General features: G+C 38.0%; 1 protein-coding gene across 5 annotated transcripts in view; it reads right to left on the reverse strand.

Annotated features, from left to right (window-relative positions):
* FOXJ3 (forkhead box J3) overlaps positions 1-17403 on the reverse strand; it is a 154898-nt gene that overhangs the window by 87985 nt on the left and 49510 nt on the right. For 4 of the 5 annotated variants that reach the window (XM_045064328.1, XM_045064325.1, XM_045064327.1 and 1 more), the window contains one exon: positions 10134-10458. In XM_045064328.1, the coding sequence (XP_044920263.1) occupies positions 10134-10458 (325 nt within the window). Of the gene's footprint in view, positions 1-10133; positions 10571-17403 lie in introns of all 5 variants that reach the window. The other variant, XM_045064326.1, reaches the window with a different exon arrangement.

The raw sequence follows: 17403 nt of genomic DNA on the forward strand, positions 1-17403 counted from the left end.
ACTGAGGCTCACACAGGAAAACAAAGGGATACCTGGCTGGCTCAGTGGCGAGAGCCTGTGACTCTTTATCTTAAGAGTCGTATAGTTTGAGCCCCATGCTCGCCACAGATATTACTTAAAAATAAAAATAAAATGAAGGAAGAAAGACAACAGAGAAAACCAACAGCCTCGCAGCAAGTAACAAGCTAACAGCCAGTTAGTAACAGTTAGTAACAGCCTACTGAGAGAGGAAGGGCAGGAACATGAAGAGAGCCCCAACTGTAGCAAGGTAAGGAGAGACAACTAAAATGTAAAGAAAAAAAAAAAAAAACTGAGAAAATTCTACAGTCCCCAAACACCTCATTTCCAAGAACAGGTAATAAGAGCCTACAACGGAAGGAACGTAAACTCTGTGGTATACTTAAGGAAAAGATACCAACAACAAAATCCAAATCCAACTTAATTATTGACAAATTGATTGTCAATAATTGGCAAACAAATGGCCTGGGGAAAAAAGATGCTTATCCATCTACATGTATAAATATGATTTATCTTGGGGTGCCTGGCTGGCTTGGTTGGTTAAGCACTGACTCTTTCATGTCATAATCTCAGTGTTGTGAGATCCACGCTGGTCATGGAACCTGCCTAAAATCCTCTTTCTCCCTTTTCCCTCTATCTCCCCTGCACAGCCCCCACCCCCAACCACACTCAGTAGCTTGATACCATTTATCACAATTTCTAACATTCTTCTACACATATATCTGACACTCAGACAAAAACTGCAAGACATATTAGAAATGCCCCCCCCAAAAAAAATCTACTGTCAAGAGATAAAATTATCAATACCCAAATGAAAGGTGTTAGAACTATCAGACCAGAACTTTAAATTAACTATGGCTAATATGTTCAAGGACCAAGTAGAAAAAGAGGAAACTTGCATAGTGAGATGGGGAACTTCAACAGTAATGTGGAAAATGTAATAGTCAAATGTAAATGATAGAATTTAAAAACGTGATCAAAGATAAAGAACTCCCTAAATGGGTTCATCAGTAGACGACACAACCAGGAAAAGCCTCAGATATTCTGAGGACAGATCAACAGAAATTATCCAAAATGACACACATGCATGCACAAATACTTTAAAAAAACACACACACACACAATATCACTCAAGAACCGTGGAGCAATATATGTAATGGGAGTCCCACAAGGAAAAGAGAAAAAGCATGGAGAAGAAAAATGTGAAGAAGGAACAGCAAAGAATCTTATGAAAATAACGCAAGGCATCAAATCACAGATGCAAAAATTTAAGAGAACACAAAACAGAAGAAATTAAAAATTCACACACTATATTCACTATAGGTAAAAATGGTGAAAATCAAAATGAACAGAATATCATGAAGGCAGCAAGAGGAAAAAAGTTATGTACAGTGGAATAAAGATATAAATTACAGCAGACATCTCAAAAACTGCAAGTCAGAAGACAAAAGAAATGACATCTCCAAAATACTAAAAGAAAAAAAAAGTATTCTACATGCAGTGAAAAAAATCTCTCAAAAATGAAGGCAAAATAAAGACTTCCAGGAAAGCAAAGGCTAAAAGAATGTATTCCTTGTAGTGCCAGCTGGCTTAATATTATACGAAGTTCTTCAGGCAAAAGTATAACAAACAGAAACTTGGATCTACAAAAAGAAATAGAGTTCCAGAAATTATAAAAATGATGGTAAATTCTGGGACACCTGGGTGGCTCCGTGGATTAAAGCCTCTGCCTTTGGCTCAGGTAATGATCCCAGGGTCCTGGGATCAAGCCCTGCATCCCAGGGCTTGATCCCTGTACCCTGCACCCCTGCATCTACTGAGCAGAGAGCCTGCTTCCCTTCCTCTCTGCCAACCTCTCTGCCTACTTGTGATCTCTGTCAAAAATAAATAAATAAAATCTGTTTTTTTTAAAAAGGTAAATTTTAAAAACATTTTTTATTTATAACAACTTTATAATAGTCTAAAGAAAATATATCATTTATGTGGTTTATAACATATAAAGGAAAACTGACAATAACAGCACAAAGGATGGATCAAAAGAACTAGAAATTTAAGATATGTAAAGTTCTTTCACTATACATAAAATGGTTTATTTGAAGGCATACTGTGATAAGATAAAGATACACGTGGTAAACCCTCCATGCAATCACTAAAATTTAGAAAGCGGTATAACTAAGAAAATAACAGCAGAGATAGAATGGAATCATAAAAAATAGCCCAAATCTTAAAAAAACACAAGGGAAAAAAGAACTAATAAACCGGAGTTCATCTACCCACCTTAAAAAGTTAAAGAGATGGTCCCTTTTTTTTCTAAATGGCCTCAGGGGAAGAACACATCTCCCCTTGGGGCTTCCTCCTCTACAAAAAGCTTTAATGTTGTAAATCATAAAGATTATGCCCTAAGCCCCTTTTTCATTTACACATTTGCTGCCTACGTAATCTCATTTACAGCCATAGCTTCAATGACACTCTGGGACAATCTATCTAGACCCCAAACTACACCTGTCTCCTGAGTTTCTAACATATATTTTCAATAATCTACTAGATATCTCCAGAAACATCTTAACCCCAATTACGTTTAAAGTTAAGCTCAATCTTGATCCCCAGTGTGATCTTCCAGTTTTCTCTTCTCAGGCTAAAGACAATTATTCATGTTAACAGCTCCAATCAGAAAGCTTTAAGACATCCTTAATTCTTCTCTCTTCTTTACCATCTAAAATAAATCTGTTACACCAGATCCTAAGTCTACCTTTGATCTACTTTATTTCATCTCTTCTGTCACTATTTCAGTACAGGACACCATTCTCACCAAAAATAGTACAATAGCTTCCTAACTGGTGTCACCCTCCACCTTGCTCTCTTTGTCCCTCCTCCACCATGCTCTACCCTGAAAGGCAGTGATCTCTTCACAAGGTAAATTCATTATTACCCCTTCACTTAAAATTTTTCAATGACGTCCTATTTTACTTAGGATAAAATCCAAAATTCTTAACAAAGCCTCCAAAGACCCTTCATGATCTGACCCAACCTCCTTTGCTGTCTATACTCAACCCCTCCAATCTTCCTTCTCACCTCTAGGCCTTCCCTGTGTTGCTCCTCTGCAAATATAATTGCCCCCCACGTTACTCCATCCCTTTCACGGAACTGAGTCTACTCAACTTTCAATTCATTCTTGGCTTAAACATCAGTCTTTGAGGGAAGTCCTTTCTGGTTTCTCTATAGGGTAGGTCTCATTGTAATAAACTTCCTTATCACCCTGGATTTCTTATTACACTTGTAATTATTTGTTTAACGGTGTTCTTCCCATATACTGCATCTTATACCAAAATTTCAGTAGGCTCCGTGAGGTGGAGGACCCTATCAACTCAGAATCTAGAATAGAATGCTTTTCATACAGTAATCATTATTCTGTTGAAAAAAAAAAAAAAAGCATATTTAGAAAATTAAATAATTTAATATTTAATTTAATTTAATTTAATTTAAACCCAGAGAAAGGGGTGCCTGAGTGGCACAGTAGGTTAAGCATCCAACTCTTGGTTTCAGCTTAGGTCATCATCTCAAGGTCCTGCATCAGGCCCATGTGTAGCTTGCTTAAGAATCTTCCTCTCCGTCTTGCTCTCCCCGTCCCCCTGCATGTGTGCATGCACAATCTCTCTCTCTCAAATAAATAAATAAATCTTTAAAAAAAAGTTTTCTAAATACCTAGAGAGATACAAAAGTCAAAACATAAATACACACACACACACACACACAAAATTAAGAAAAGAGGTAACTTCGCACCTCACATTTTGGCCAGACCTTACCTCTAATAACTCTAAGAAAAGAAGTTAAGAGAATAGAGGGGTAGACATAATTTAAAAGGTCTAGGTTCCCCTGGAGAAAAATGAACCAAGTTAAATAACTGATCAAGGCATATTGCTTGGTCTTAGAAACCCCAGCCCCAAAAGTGCTTTCTCAAAAGTACAATCTACTTGGATTAGAATCAATTAAAATGAATTTTAATGCCAATTTCTTGGCTCCATCCAAGATAACTAATTTAAAATCTCTGGAATTATGACCCAGGAATCTAAATTTTAAAAACATTCTAAGTGATTTTTATTTTAAACTTGAAGTTTATCCATTGATATGATATATGGCTTATTTGTTTCTGCTTATATTCAATTCTAAAGTTTCCTTTTCCCATCCTCTGTGTGTGTGTGTGTGTGTGTGTGTGTGTGTGTACTGAATGTGTAAAACACTTACTTTAAATAAACAGTATACTCAAAATCTTATTCTCTCCTATATTCCTTCTACCTCAGTTTCACCCATCCCCGATAGATAACTATGTTCACTACATTTCTAGTTTATTATTCCTAGGTTTGTTTTTAAAATAATAAATATATATTTTTCTTTTTCTGCCCACATGAAAAGTAGTATAAGAGGGGCGCCTGGGTGGCTCAGTGGGTTAAAGCCTCTGCCTTCAGCTCGGGTCATGATCCCAGGGTCCTGGGATCGAGCCCCTCGTTGGGCTCTCTGCTCAGCAGGAGTCTTGCTTCCCCATCTCTCTCTGCCTGCCTCTTTGCCTATTTGTGATCTTTGTCCAATAAATAAATTAAAAAATCTAAAAAAAAATAAAAAGTAGTATAATACACCCCAATATACACATAGCATTCTTCTGCATTTTTCTTTTTACTACCCTAAACCCTAGTAAAGGTTAATTCTCTTTAGTAAAATGAATAGCACAAAAATTTTAATTCCTTTTCCTCTAGTTCAGATTACGAAATCATCCCATCATAGAAATTTAAAGAGTGTTTTTTAAAACTCTTCTGGAATATTCAAAGAGTTATTTTTAGTATGTAATCTCCTTTCTATACCTTAGCACAAAATGAAAGGGAGTTTTACCTAAATATTAAAGTTCTATTTGACCCTTTCATACGAACATGGTGCGTTCATATGTTTCTCTAGGTGACAGAAGAAACAGTGAGTAGCAGATGGTAGGAGTGTGCAAAACAAATTTAAGGACAGCAAATTGTAAAACAGAGTTAGGACCTGAGCAAAGGAGAAGATAAACCAGTTTCCATTTGTTTCCATTTGCAATGTTTAAACTATTTTTCAGTTTACAAAAATAAAATTAGAAACAATCCTGACAAGTTTTAAGCACCTAAAATTGGGAAGAAGAGGCCTTTTGTAAAAGAATAAACATGGGGTGCCATGTCGTTGGGCGTCTGCCTTCAGCTCAAGTCATGGTCCCAGGGTCCTGGGATCGAACCCTGCATGGGGCTTCCTGCTTTGCGGGAAGCCTGCTTCTCCCTCTGCCAATCTCACTGCTTATGTTCCCTCCCGCTGCATCTCTATCAAACAAATAAATAAAATCTTAAAAAAAAAAAAAAAAGAATAAACATGAGGGGCACCTGGATGACTCAGTAGTTAACGGTATGCCTTCGGCTCAGGTCATGATCGTGATCCTAGGGGTCCTGGGATCCCTGCTCAGCGGGAAGCCTGCTTCTCCCTCTCCTACTCCCCTCTCTCGCTGTGTCTCTATCAATCTTACAATAAATAAATAAAATCTTTTAAAATAAATAAAATCAATCTTGGAAAAAAAGAAAGAAAAGAATAAACATGAGATAGCAATCCCTGGAAATATTAAAGATCTCCCTAAAGCAAGAGACTGGAACACATAATCTCCTGGGTTCTAAGAGCAATATAATCCTCCACCTATTCTCATTTCTCCCCTTTCCCCTTCTTTCCTCATTATATCTAAACCATTATACCTTCCAGTTGAAACTGTTATCAATTACTTCCAAACCAGTTTCAGACCATGAGCTGGGCTGGCCAGCAGCATGAAATTCAGCAGAATGGATTGGGTACCCTCAGGTGGACTTAACACTTGAGCTGAGCTCAGACAGTAAATGAGGTATATAACTGACCTTCACGTACTATTCACTACCAAATCTGGACGAAGCTCTTCTTCATCTTGGCATTCATATATTCATAAAATCTCTGCATTATGTCCCTATCCCAACTCTTGCTGCTCTCTACCAAGAACTCCTACAAGAAACTCTTTCCTAAGAGTGTTTGTTATATAAAACACCCTCCTAAATCTTACTCATCTTCAAAATAAAGCTCAATTACACTTCTTCAATAGTTTTCTTGATTCACCCTTCCTGTACTCTCCTAGCACTATCTTTTTGTCACTCACTTTAGAACCTCATCACACTTTCTATAAGCTCTTCTAAATTCTCACAGCACTTATTAACTTCACCCTTCATTTAACACGGTTTACTAAGTTACATATATGCTGGATATTATTATGGCTTACACACACTAGCTGTGCCCAACTAGCCAACCCATCATAGCACAGCACTTTGTATTTCTGTATTACAAAACTGTTGATGTAACATCATAATTACTTTTTTATACGTATGTCCCTTATCCACTAAAGATTATAAGCTTCCTTAGGGGCCCTGTCCTAAGGTTCTTAGTACTGCCAAAGCCAAATATACTGCTCATAAGAATATACAGGAAATAAAATCTTTTTCAAATTAATGAACGAAAGACTAAATTGGCTGAAAACTAGAGGATGTAATCTAAACCAGAGACTGGAAATTTGTGGTCCACAGAATGAATTCAGCCAAACAGACTTATGTTTGGCCTGTACAGTATTTAAGAAAACCAAAATTAACATTTAAAAATTAGGGAACAGCACATAAAATCCAGATATCTAAATTTTCTTGGGGGTGGGGGTATTGTAAGATCTGCCATATGCCCTAAAACACTACAAGTGCCTAGAACACAGCTGTTCCACATTGGACATGCGTGCTCTTCAGGTAGTCATCATTTTTGCTTTACTCATTTATGTCAATTGTCTGGTCTGTGCAAATATGTATGTTTACAATCAGTGATACAGACCCATGAATCCCTGATGGGCTTTCCAAGCCACTTAATCAAATCTGAAGTATTTCTAGTCCACAGCCACCATGCTTTTCCAATGCTAAGCACATTTATCAGAATCTGCCAGCCTTCCCTCATCCTGAATCTGACCAAATGATTCTACTGAATAGCTGTGCCTAGTGGTAATGCCAAAACACACAGCTCAGATGGATCACTACTACTTGGTTAGAATGAGGTTTTTTTGATTCATGGATCAAATTTTATTATATACTTCCTCCACTAAAATATTGTTAGAGTAGATTCTTATTCAAATTATACTGTTAACAATCACTTCTCATACTGAATTGGCCAGCTAAGAGACAGTTCATCCTGGCAAATTAAATTCAATAAATATTTACAGTGTTTGCAAAATTATAGGCCCTGTGTAATGGTTAAGGCACAAGATTTGAAATCTCCAAATCTACCAAGTCTGATACCAAATCTTAGCTCCTCCATTCTCTGAGAAACTGCAAAGTTACTTCTCTAAACCTCAGTTTTCTTACTTTTCAAATCTGGAGAGTAACAAAACTTATTTCCTAAGACTGTTGTGTGACTGAAAAAGATAATAACCTAAGAAGGCACTTGGGCATATAGCACCTGACACACAGAAAATAATAAAAGCAACTATCATTTAAGTATCTGAGTACAGAAACAAAAAACTAATGAAACAAGAAAGATATCTGGATAAAAATCTGAAAGTCTAGATACTGTTATTAATCAAGCATATGGACACACAAAGAGATTAGTTCTATAGGGAGGAGAGAGGTAACATATGAGCTAAAAGAAAAATAGGATAATGCCAACTAGAGAAAAGGCAGAAGAGAGAAAGTCCAAGGACAAGTAAGAGACAAACAAAAGCAAGAATAAAATCACAGTTTTTACTTCCAGGGACAGGTAGTAGGCTGAAGGAGGGGGGTGGCGGTGCAGGGGAGATACATGAGAAAGAACTAGGAAAAAATAAAAGTTAGGAAAGAAGGCTGGAACCAGTATTCAGGGTTTCACCCAAACCACATTTACTAGATTTACTAAATGGAAGCACTGTGCTAGGACATGGAAAAGAGGTGGATATATAAAAAATCCTTCCCAGGTGCCTGGATGGTTCAGTCGGGTTAAACGTCTGCCTTTGGCTCAGATCATGATCCCAGAGTCCTGGGATGAGTCCCACATCAAGTTCCCTGCTCAGCAGGGAGTCCGCTTTTCTACCCCTCTCCTGGCTCAAATGCACTCTCTTTCACTCTCAAATAAATAAAATTTTTTTTTTTATAAATTCCTTGGGACACCTGGATGGCTCAGGCAGTTAAGCGTCTGCCTTCAGCTCAGGTCGTGATCCCAGAGTCCTGGGATTGAGTGCACTGGGCTCCTTGCTCAGCAGGGAGCCTGCTTCTCCCTCTGCTCACCTCTCCCCCCGCTTGTATGTGCGCGCTCTCGCTGACAAATAAATAAAATCTTAAAAAAAAAAAATCCCTTTCCTTGAGATACTTGACCATTTGGCATGGTGTTTAGCACATCATCAATGTATACTGAGTTAGTAAATATCTTTAATAATCTAGACAAACACAAATGTCAAAGGTGTTGAGATATGAAGGCTTAAGAGAAACAAGAGTAACTACCATCTAAAGCTCTCTAAATTCCCTTCTTCCACATGTACATACACACACCCTACATAGCATACAACTGGGTAATTTCTATATGGGAATAAAAACATAACATTTACAGACACAAAAGAAAGTTAAGTTGAATTATTTGTTGTAGAACATAGGTAGGAAAGTAATCTGGCTGTTCATCAAAAAGCTTAGCTGAGAAACTAGGGCTTCTTAAATATCTGGTTGATTATAGGACTGGACAGGAATGATACAAGATGAGCCTGGAACATCTTGTTATGCCAGAAAGTTAAAAACTGCTAAACAAACAAAATAATAGGGCCATGTCAAAAGGGCAAAGGAGCCAACTTGTAAGAGCTCCTGATGGCCAAAGCTACAACAATGTGATTAACAAATAATGATAGCACGAAGAATAAATGTCCATGAGTGCACCCAACACAAATAAATGATGGAATAAATAAATAAAAAGGGAAGAAAGAGTAAGTCTTCTGCACTGAAGAATCCCAATTAATAGAGAAGTAATGAAGAAAAGAAAAAAATCACCACTAGAAAACAATAAAAACTGCTATACAAATGCTAAAATTAATGAGCGAAAATTTAAGAAACTTTCATACCCTCAAAGTAGCTCCCCAAAACGTTTTATAATTTACAAAGTGGTACACTGTAATTTTATAATGGAGAAACCTGGAAGACATCCCCTTAACCAAAGAACCAGGTTAATGTTACCAGTTATAAGACACAGTAACATCAAGTACCTCTCGATATGACATACAGATTATCTCTGCATTATGCTTCCCTAAAATGCATTACCTCAGTCTAACCATGAGAAAATATCAGACATACCTAACTATAAAACATACCATACAATACCATTCTACAAAATATTCTACAAAATACCTGATGAGTACTCTTCAAAAGTGTCAAGGTCATAAAAGACAAGAAAAGACTGAGGAACTATTACAGATGAGAGGAAACTAAAGAGACATGACAACTAAATGTAATGCAGGATCCTGGACTAGATCCTGACACTAAAAGAGAAACTAATCTGAATGAAGTCTGTATTTACTTAGTAATTAACAGTACTACTTACTCAAAAAAGTACTGTATTAACATAAATTTCTCAGTTTTTAATCACTGTACTATGCTTATTTAAGACGTTAACATAGAGGAAGTGAATAAAGGACATACAGGAACCCTTTGGCGTATTTATATAATTCTTCAAAAATCTAAAATTCTTTCAAAATAAAAGTTAAAGAAAAGTCTTAGATGATGAAAACAATACTAGTTTAACACTTTTTTTTAACCAAAGACTTACTATCAACTTACCTGAACTGCAGGTATTATTTTCCAGTGAATGCTACATTATCTCTGTTCTTATTTATGTTCCATCAGTCATGTAACATAATAAAGTTTTAACAAATTGGTATTCTACCAAAAATAAACCACTTAAAAACATTTAATTTCCTTTTCTGACATCTTAAAAATGACTGATAATCAGAATTTCACTTTTTAATTATAGAAGCCCCACAAAGCTTTATCTTCAATAGAAACTACTATTATTTTTTGTTTATAGCATACAAACAATAATTTAAATAAAATCCTTACCTTCCAACCACTGCCAGCCTCTCTATAATATGGGAAGTTATCACAAATCCACTGGTATATCTCACTTAGAGTCATTTTCTTTTTGGGTGAGCTATTAATTGCAAATGTAATGAGGCTGGCATAACTGTATGGAGGTTTCCCATCTTTGTGCTGTTGGACTTCTTCCTGGTCCAGTGTTGTATTTGGGTCAAGGAGTGCATTCTTCTTGGAAATTCCTGTTCCATGTGCATTTTGTGTAGCATCAGATTTTTGGATGGCTGCTCTCATGGTGAGCTGTGGTAACCAGTCCATAGATGTTAGGCTGCTCTCCAGTTCAGATGTCATCCTGAAGGTAAATAGACTCCTTAGTCAGTATCAAGGAAAGAACCCCTGCTTCTCAAAATATCCAATATTCACAAATCTAGGAGTTCCAAAGTGAGGGAAAGCCTGAGTTAAATCTGGAGGAAAAAGATTGAGTATGTTAATGACCAAACCAATATTTAAGGGCTCAACATTTCCAATCTTTTTAATTTTTTTCCTCTCCTAAACACAACAAATAAGGTTTTAAAATGTTTAAGATACAGAACGATACGTACATACAAAGTGATCCCAATGCCAATGTTTCTAAAAAAGACTATCACTTTAAATAGAGCAACAGGATCATAGTATGAAAAATAAGTCTACAGGGGCGCCTGGGTGGCTCAGTGGGTTAAGCCGCTGCCTTCGGCTCAGGTCATGAACTCGGAGTCCTGGGATCGAGCCCCACATCGGGCTCTCTGCTCAGCAGGGAGCCTGCTTCCTCCTCTCTCTCTGCCTGCCTCTCTGCCTGCTTGTGATCTCTCTCAAATAAATAAATAAAATCTTAAAAAAAAAAAAAAAGAAAAAGAAAAGAAAAATAAGTCTACAGTTCAGCTCTTTACTCACCAACACCATAGGCCCTTTAAAACTAAAGACTGGCATTTCTTTTACACAAATTTTAGGGGAGTCATACAAGCAAAAGAATACCCAAAGTAAAGAGGTCAGAGAGTGACTGAGAAACAGGCACAGGAATTTTGCAAGGAGGAAAGAAGGTAGAGCTGAGCAGGTGGGAGGTAGGAAAAGCAAGCAGGGTAGACAAGAATAGTAAGTAGACAAGCTAGCTGGGGGAGCTGATCCAAAAGAGGAATGCAAACTCAAGGATACTGATGAACAAGAGGAAGACAGGCAACACCCAGGCAGTTAAAAAATAATAAAAAATCCACAAAATCCACAAGGAACAAGCTTAAGAAAACTAGAGATCTGGGAGTGTAGGATAGACGAGATTAAATCATATAAACTGACAGCAAGAAGCAGTTAAAAAAAACTCAGGGCAGCCTAATGCAAACATCTAGTGATCTGGATTCTGTAACATATTTCTCTCCAAGGCTGAAAAATTCAGACTGTTACAACCCAGAGAAAGAAAAAAGAGAAACAAAATCTGCCAGGTTAACACATTTTCTGGAGAAGGGAAAAGCTACTCAAAGAACTGAAGATAAAAATATAGAAACAAAGCTTGACACTTTCATACTGGAATTGCTAGCTTTCAGCTGAGGATATAAACTTTTCCTACCATGGGATCAAAGATACAGGTATAATGACCCCAACAATAAAGCAGAGAAGAATGAAAGACTTCTAAGTGATATCAAACTAATGAGAAAAAAAGAAAACAAAAAAACTAAAGTACCTCAGTGAAAAGAAAAAACTTGTGGCAAATAAACTCCAATACAGGCCCTCATCCCAAACAGCTACAGGCAAAGAGCAACCTGCAATACGTGCTTAGGATATGAACTTCTGGGAGGCAATACAGAACTGATAAGAACATAGGCTCTCAAGTCAGGCAGATCAAGAGTTCAAGCACTGATTCTACTAGTTACTAGCTGCAGGAAATGAAAATGTTAAAATTAATTATCTAAACTCCAGCTTTCTCTAGGAACGCCTTGGTGGCTCAGTCCATTAAGTGTCTACCTTCAGCTCAGGTTACAGTTACAGCTCAGGTTACGATCCCAGGGTCCTGAAATTGAGCCCCCCCATCAGGCTACTGGCTCAGCAGGGAGCCTGCTTCTCCCTCTGCCTGCTGTTCCCCCCTGGCTTGTGCTCTGTAGCGTGTGAGCGCGCGCGCAAACACACACACACACACACACACACACACTCTCTCTCTCTCTCTCTCTGACAAATAAATAAAATCTTTTAAATAAATAAACTCCAGCTTTCTCATCTGTAAAATGAAACAATAATAGTTCCTGGAGTTAAAATATTAATTTGAGGGCGCCTATGTGGCTCAGTTGGTTAAGCAACTGCCTTCGGCTCAGGTCATGATCCTGGAGTCCTTGGACAGAGTCCCACATCGGGCTCCATGCTTGGCAGAGAGTCTGCTTCTCCCTCTGACCTCCCCCATTTCACTCTCTCAAATAAATAAATAAAATAAGCCTTAAAAATAAATAAATAAATGAATGAATGAATGAATGAATGTCAATTTGAGGGAGCCACCTCAGTGCTCAGTCAGCTAAGCATCTGACTTCAGCTCAGGTCATGATCTCAGTCAGGATCTTAGGATGGAGCCCTGCATCAGGCTCTCTGCTCAGCAGGGAATCTGCTTCTCCCTTCCTCCGAACCCCCTCATTCCCACCACAGCATGCTCACTCTCGCAAGCACTCTCTCTCAGATAAATTTTTAAAAGATTTTTATTTATTTATTTGACAGAGATCAGAAGTAGGCAGAGAAATAGAGGAGGAAGCAGGCTCCCCGCGGAGCAGAGAGCCCCATGAGGGGCTCGATCCCAGGACCCTGGGATCATGACCTGAGCTGAAGGCAGAGGCTTTAACCCACTGAGCCACCCAGGCATCCCAAATTTTTTAAATATTAGAATATTACTTTGAGAATTAAATATGGTAGTATATACAAAGAAAGATCCATTACGTATTAATTAATAATATTACTCCAGGATTATCTGGCAAGGGTACTAAAGCACTATAAAGTAAACCAGATTAAGCAACAGCAATTATAAATCAAGAGACAGCCATAAGGATTTTATCTACCCTGCCAGTAGAGTCCTATTATCTTCCTCTTAGATTATTTTGATCAGTTTTATCTTTTTCACTTTCTCAAATTCCCTCCATCTCTGCTTCATAATTTCTCTGAAATCTGAACTTTAAATTCTCTATACAGTAGCTTCAGAGATCAAAAAACAAAAACAAAACAAACAAAACCATTACTATTGCGCTCTATAATCTCAGCATTAGATTAATGGCTCATTGCTAGCATGAAGTAAGTTACAGGAACTTATGGAATAAAGAAAACAATGTAGGGGCGCCTGGGTGGCTCAGCTGGTTAAGCGGCTACCTTCCACACAGGTCATGATCCCAAAATCCTGGGATGGAACCCTGCGTGGGCTCCTTGCTCGACAGGAAACCTGCTTCTCCCGCCCCCTACGCCCGCCCCTCCCCCTTTTCATGTTCTCTCTCTCTCTCTCTCTGAAAGAAATTCTTTTTAAAGATTTTATTTATTTATTTGACAGACAGAGATCACAAGCAGGCAGAGAGAGAGAAAGAGGAGGAAGCACGCTCCCCGCTGAGCAGAGAGCCCGATGTGGAGCTCGATCCCAGGACCCTGGAATCATGACCTGAGCCGAAGGCAGAGAGGCTTTAACCCAATGAGCCACCCAGGTGCCCCTGAAAGAAATTTTTTTAAAAATTCAAGAAAACAATGTAATTTACACATCACCTGTTGTCAAATGAGTGTGTAAAGTACCCTAGAGATCAAGAACCAATCATTTCAATCTAAAGATGAAAAACTAAGGTCTACTAAAGTTAAAGATTTGCCCAAATTCACAAAAGGTAGTTAACAATAGAAGTAAAACCAGGTCTCCCAATGCTCTCAAACCATTAGTTTTGTTTTGTTTTGTTTTGTTTGTTTGTTTTTGTTTACCACACCTCATCTGTAAAATGAGCATAACAGTACCTACCTCACTGATGAAAAGTACTGAGAATAGTGACTCCCAAACAGTAACCATTCAAAAAATGTTAGCTACTGGTGGTGGTGGTTATGCTAAATAGTAGTTGCTATTATTATTATTCATATTTCATTCTAAAACCACTGGCAATTATTATTCCATGCTGTCATCCTATTTGCCTCAATTACGGCTCCACTAAGTAGCTTTATTTTGTTCAAATTCCCAAAGGAGCCAGGCACACACATTTTCAAAGTTAAAATAAATACACCTTCCAGAGGCACCTGGGTGGCTCAGTCAGTTGAGCCACTGCCTTTGGCTCAGGTCATGACCCCAGAGTCCTGGGATCAAGCCCTGCATCAGGCTCCCTGCTCGGTGGGGAGCTTGCTTTGCCCTCTCCTTCTGCCTGCCACTCTGTCTACTTGTACTCTCTCTCTGTCAAATCAATAAATAAAATCTTAAAAAAAAAAATGCACATTCCAAACCAGAACATAACTGATACTGATACTGCAGATGCCCCTACTGAGAACCAACTTTAATTTCTGTTTCCTTCACCACTGCCACTATGAGAGTCTCAAGCAATATAATGTAAAAATATAATTAAGTACTTAATATATAACAGTTAACAATTTATAATTACACATATACAGGGCTATAAAACTTTGTGTACACACACATACAACAAAGTATAATAAAATTCCTGTTCTCCAGGAAACTGCAGTCCAATTAGGAAGGTCAAAAGTAAGGAAGAACTGAAGAAAGGAAGGCTGAAGGGAGAGGACAACATGGACTGCAGCTTTCAAAGGCAGAGAAGGAAGAACTTCCACTAAGATTTGAAGAAAGTAAAGATCTCAACAGGCTAGAAAGAAAATGGTCCCCAGTCATCAAAGACACCATGAGTAAAAATCACTCCACTGCTGTGCTTATCTTCATCAGTTCTGCTAGATCAAATTTAAACTAACTATAAAATATCTATCTTAAATTTAAACTCTGAAAAAGCAGGCCTTCTGTTTGCTATTAATTAAATTTTATATATTCTTGGTAGTAAGGTAGTAAGGTAAAAAGTGCTTCCATCGTTGGGGTGTCACCTGGACACCACAGAGGTTCTCCATTAAGCATGAAGAACACAAAAAAATGACCATTAGATATGACCAGATCATCAGTAACTTTAGAAAGAAACCTCTTAATGGAATGGTGATGACAGAAGTCCACTTGTATAAGAGAACAGATGGTGGTAAATTTAAAAACAGCATGGGAGGCTCTGAGGAATCTGGTTATGGAAATCTGGTTAAGAAATGTCAGGCCCTCATTACCTCACCTCATTCCAAAAGCTTCCTAGCTGGCCTCCTAGCCTCTGATTTCTTACCACTCCTCTCTACTAATCACCTCCTGAGTACACGCATACACTCCAAGAGAAATCTGTCACCATTGTTTTCATGTCATTGTGCCCCATAACTTTCAATGGTTCCCTTTCTCCTATTATACTACATCCAAACTCATTTTCAACTACTTTAGTTTTTATTAATCTTTTATTAATCCTTCTCTAAATTCCTGGAGCAATTATAACCTCAATTTGGCATTTACAATGCTGTTGCATATGTATAACTGCATCATACACCTAAGCTTACTACACTCACTCCCTCTTCCCCCACCTTCCCACTGAGAACAGTGACCATAAAACTAATTATTTCAGATCCTACCAAACACCATGCCAGGTACATGTTATCTGAAAAATAACACAGTATTTGGTTTAAAAACACTCCTTTCTGGAATGTCTTAACACTGCCTAGCTGGCTTCTACTTTTTTCCAAGACTCAGACCAAATACCTCCCCCTCCAGAAAGGCCCATCAATCCACTCTTATCTTCCATCTCCCAAACTAAACTAGGTCCCAATCCCACAGTAGCATATAAACACCTCTATCCCAAGATTTATACAGGATTATAACTATCTTTATCTATCTCCCCAGAGACCACGAGCTCTTTGGAATAAGAAAACTTTCTTATTCTTTTCTCTCTCCAATGCCCATTAAGAACATAGTAAGTGAAGGGTCAATATAAAGGGTTAAATGACTGAAACAGTTACTAGCCAATGAAGGTGTGGGTGTGATCCTTCCCAAACAAGTGAAACTACACACACTGACAAGCTAAAAGGAAGAGGCAAAAGAAAAAAAGGACTCAACAGCATGAGGTAAGGATAATCAGAGGATTGAAGTCCTTTATGAAATGGAAAAAAGTATGAGTCAGACTGACAAGCAGCACTACACGGGAACAGAAACAGTTCTGGAATAGCAGAGAAAAACAGGAAGACAGAAGCAAAGATAAAAAGATAACATTACTTATCATAGAAAACAGGGATTGGAAACTCATGTCTTAAATCTATGATGATATTTATTGCTTAAAAAAAGTTTCAGGAGGAATCTTCTCTGTATAACATGAAAATGTAAACAGCACCAAGATATAAGAACTCAACCTTAAGGCATGAGATGGGGAGAGGGTCGGGGGTTCTAATCCCACTTTTTGGAACAGTGCCACTAACAGGACCCCAAATAAGCTTTCTACATACTTTAACACACTGCTTGGGCCTCCCTCTGCAACCTCCTTGACTCCCAACAAGTAACCAAGATTACTCAGAAAGTTTTTGAGTTTTCAACAATTATCAAAAGGCGGGGCGGGGGAAATACTGTTGAGATACTGTTGGCTTCCTAAATAAAGGTAAGAAGAAAACATCAAGGAAAATAAGAATGAGGATAATGATGTTGTGACCAAGGTATTCCTAAATCCTCCCACTCTATTCCTGGCATCTGGCATTTTAAAATTTTGGCACCTTAAAAAACTTAAGAAAAATTCATCGTAAGACTCGTAAGAAAAACTGAGCAACTGAAAACTCAAAAAGAAATCCTTATAATTACCACAGCAATTAATTCTGATCGCATGCATCCCAAGGAAACAATATATACACCCCACTTTTTTTTTCTTGAGAGGGAGGGGTTAGGAGCAGAAGGAAAGAGAAGAATCTTAGGCAGGGTCCATGCCCAGTGTGAGAATGACACTGGGCTCCATCTCATATGACCTGAGCCAAAACAAAGAGTTGGACGCTTAACTGACTGAGCCACCCAGGCATGCATACACATACACACACACACACACACACACACAAACACTTTTTTAAATATGTAACTTCTGTTACAGAATCTTAGCACCCAAAGCAACCAGAAGTAGGTCTATGGCAGAAACCACTAACTGCCACCTAACATCTGTTTTTACCTTCTTCCTGAGGAATACAATCTCAATTTAATTCTGGATGGCACTGTGCCTCTTTCCATTCT

Source organism: Mustela putorius, unplaced genomic scaffold, assembly GCF_011764305.1.
Source record: "Mustela putorius furo isolate JIRA1106 unplaced genomic scaffold, ASM1176430v1.1 tig00003853_pilon_pilon_pilon, whole genome shotgun sequence".
Taxonomy (NCBI): Eukaryota; Metazoa; Chordata; class Mammalia; order Carnivora; family Mustelidae; genus Mustela; species Mustela putorius.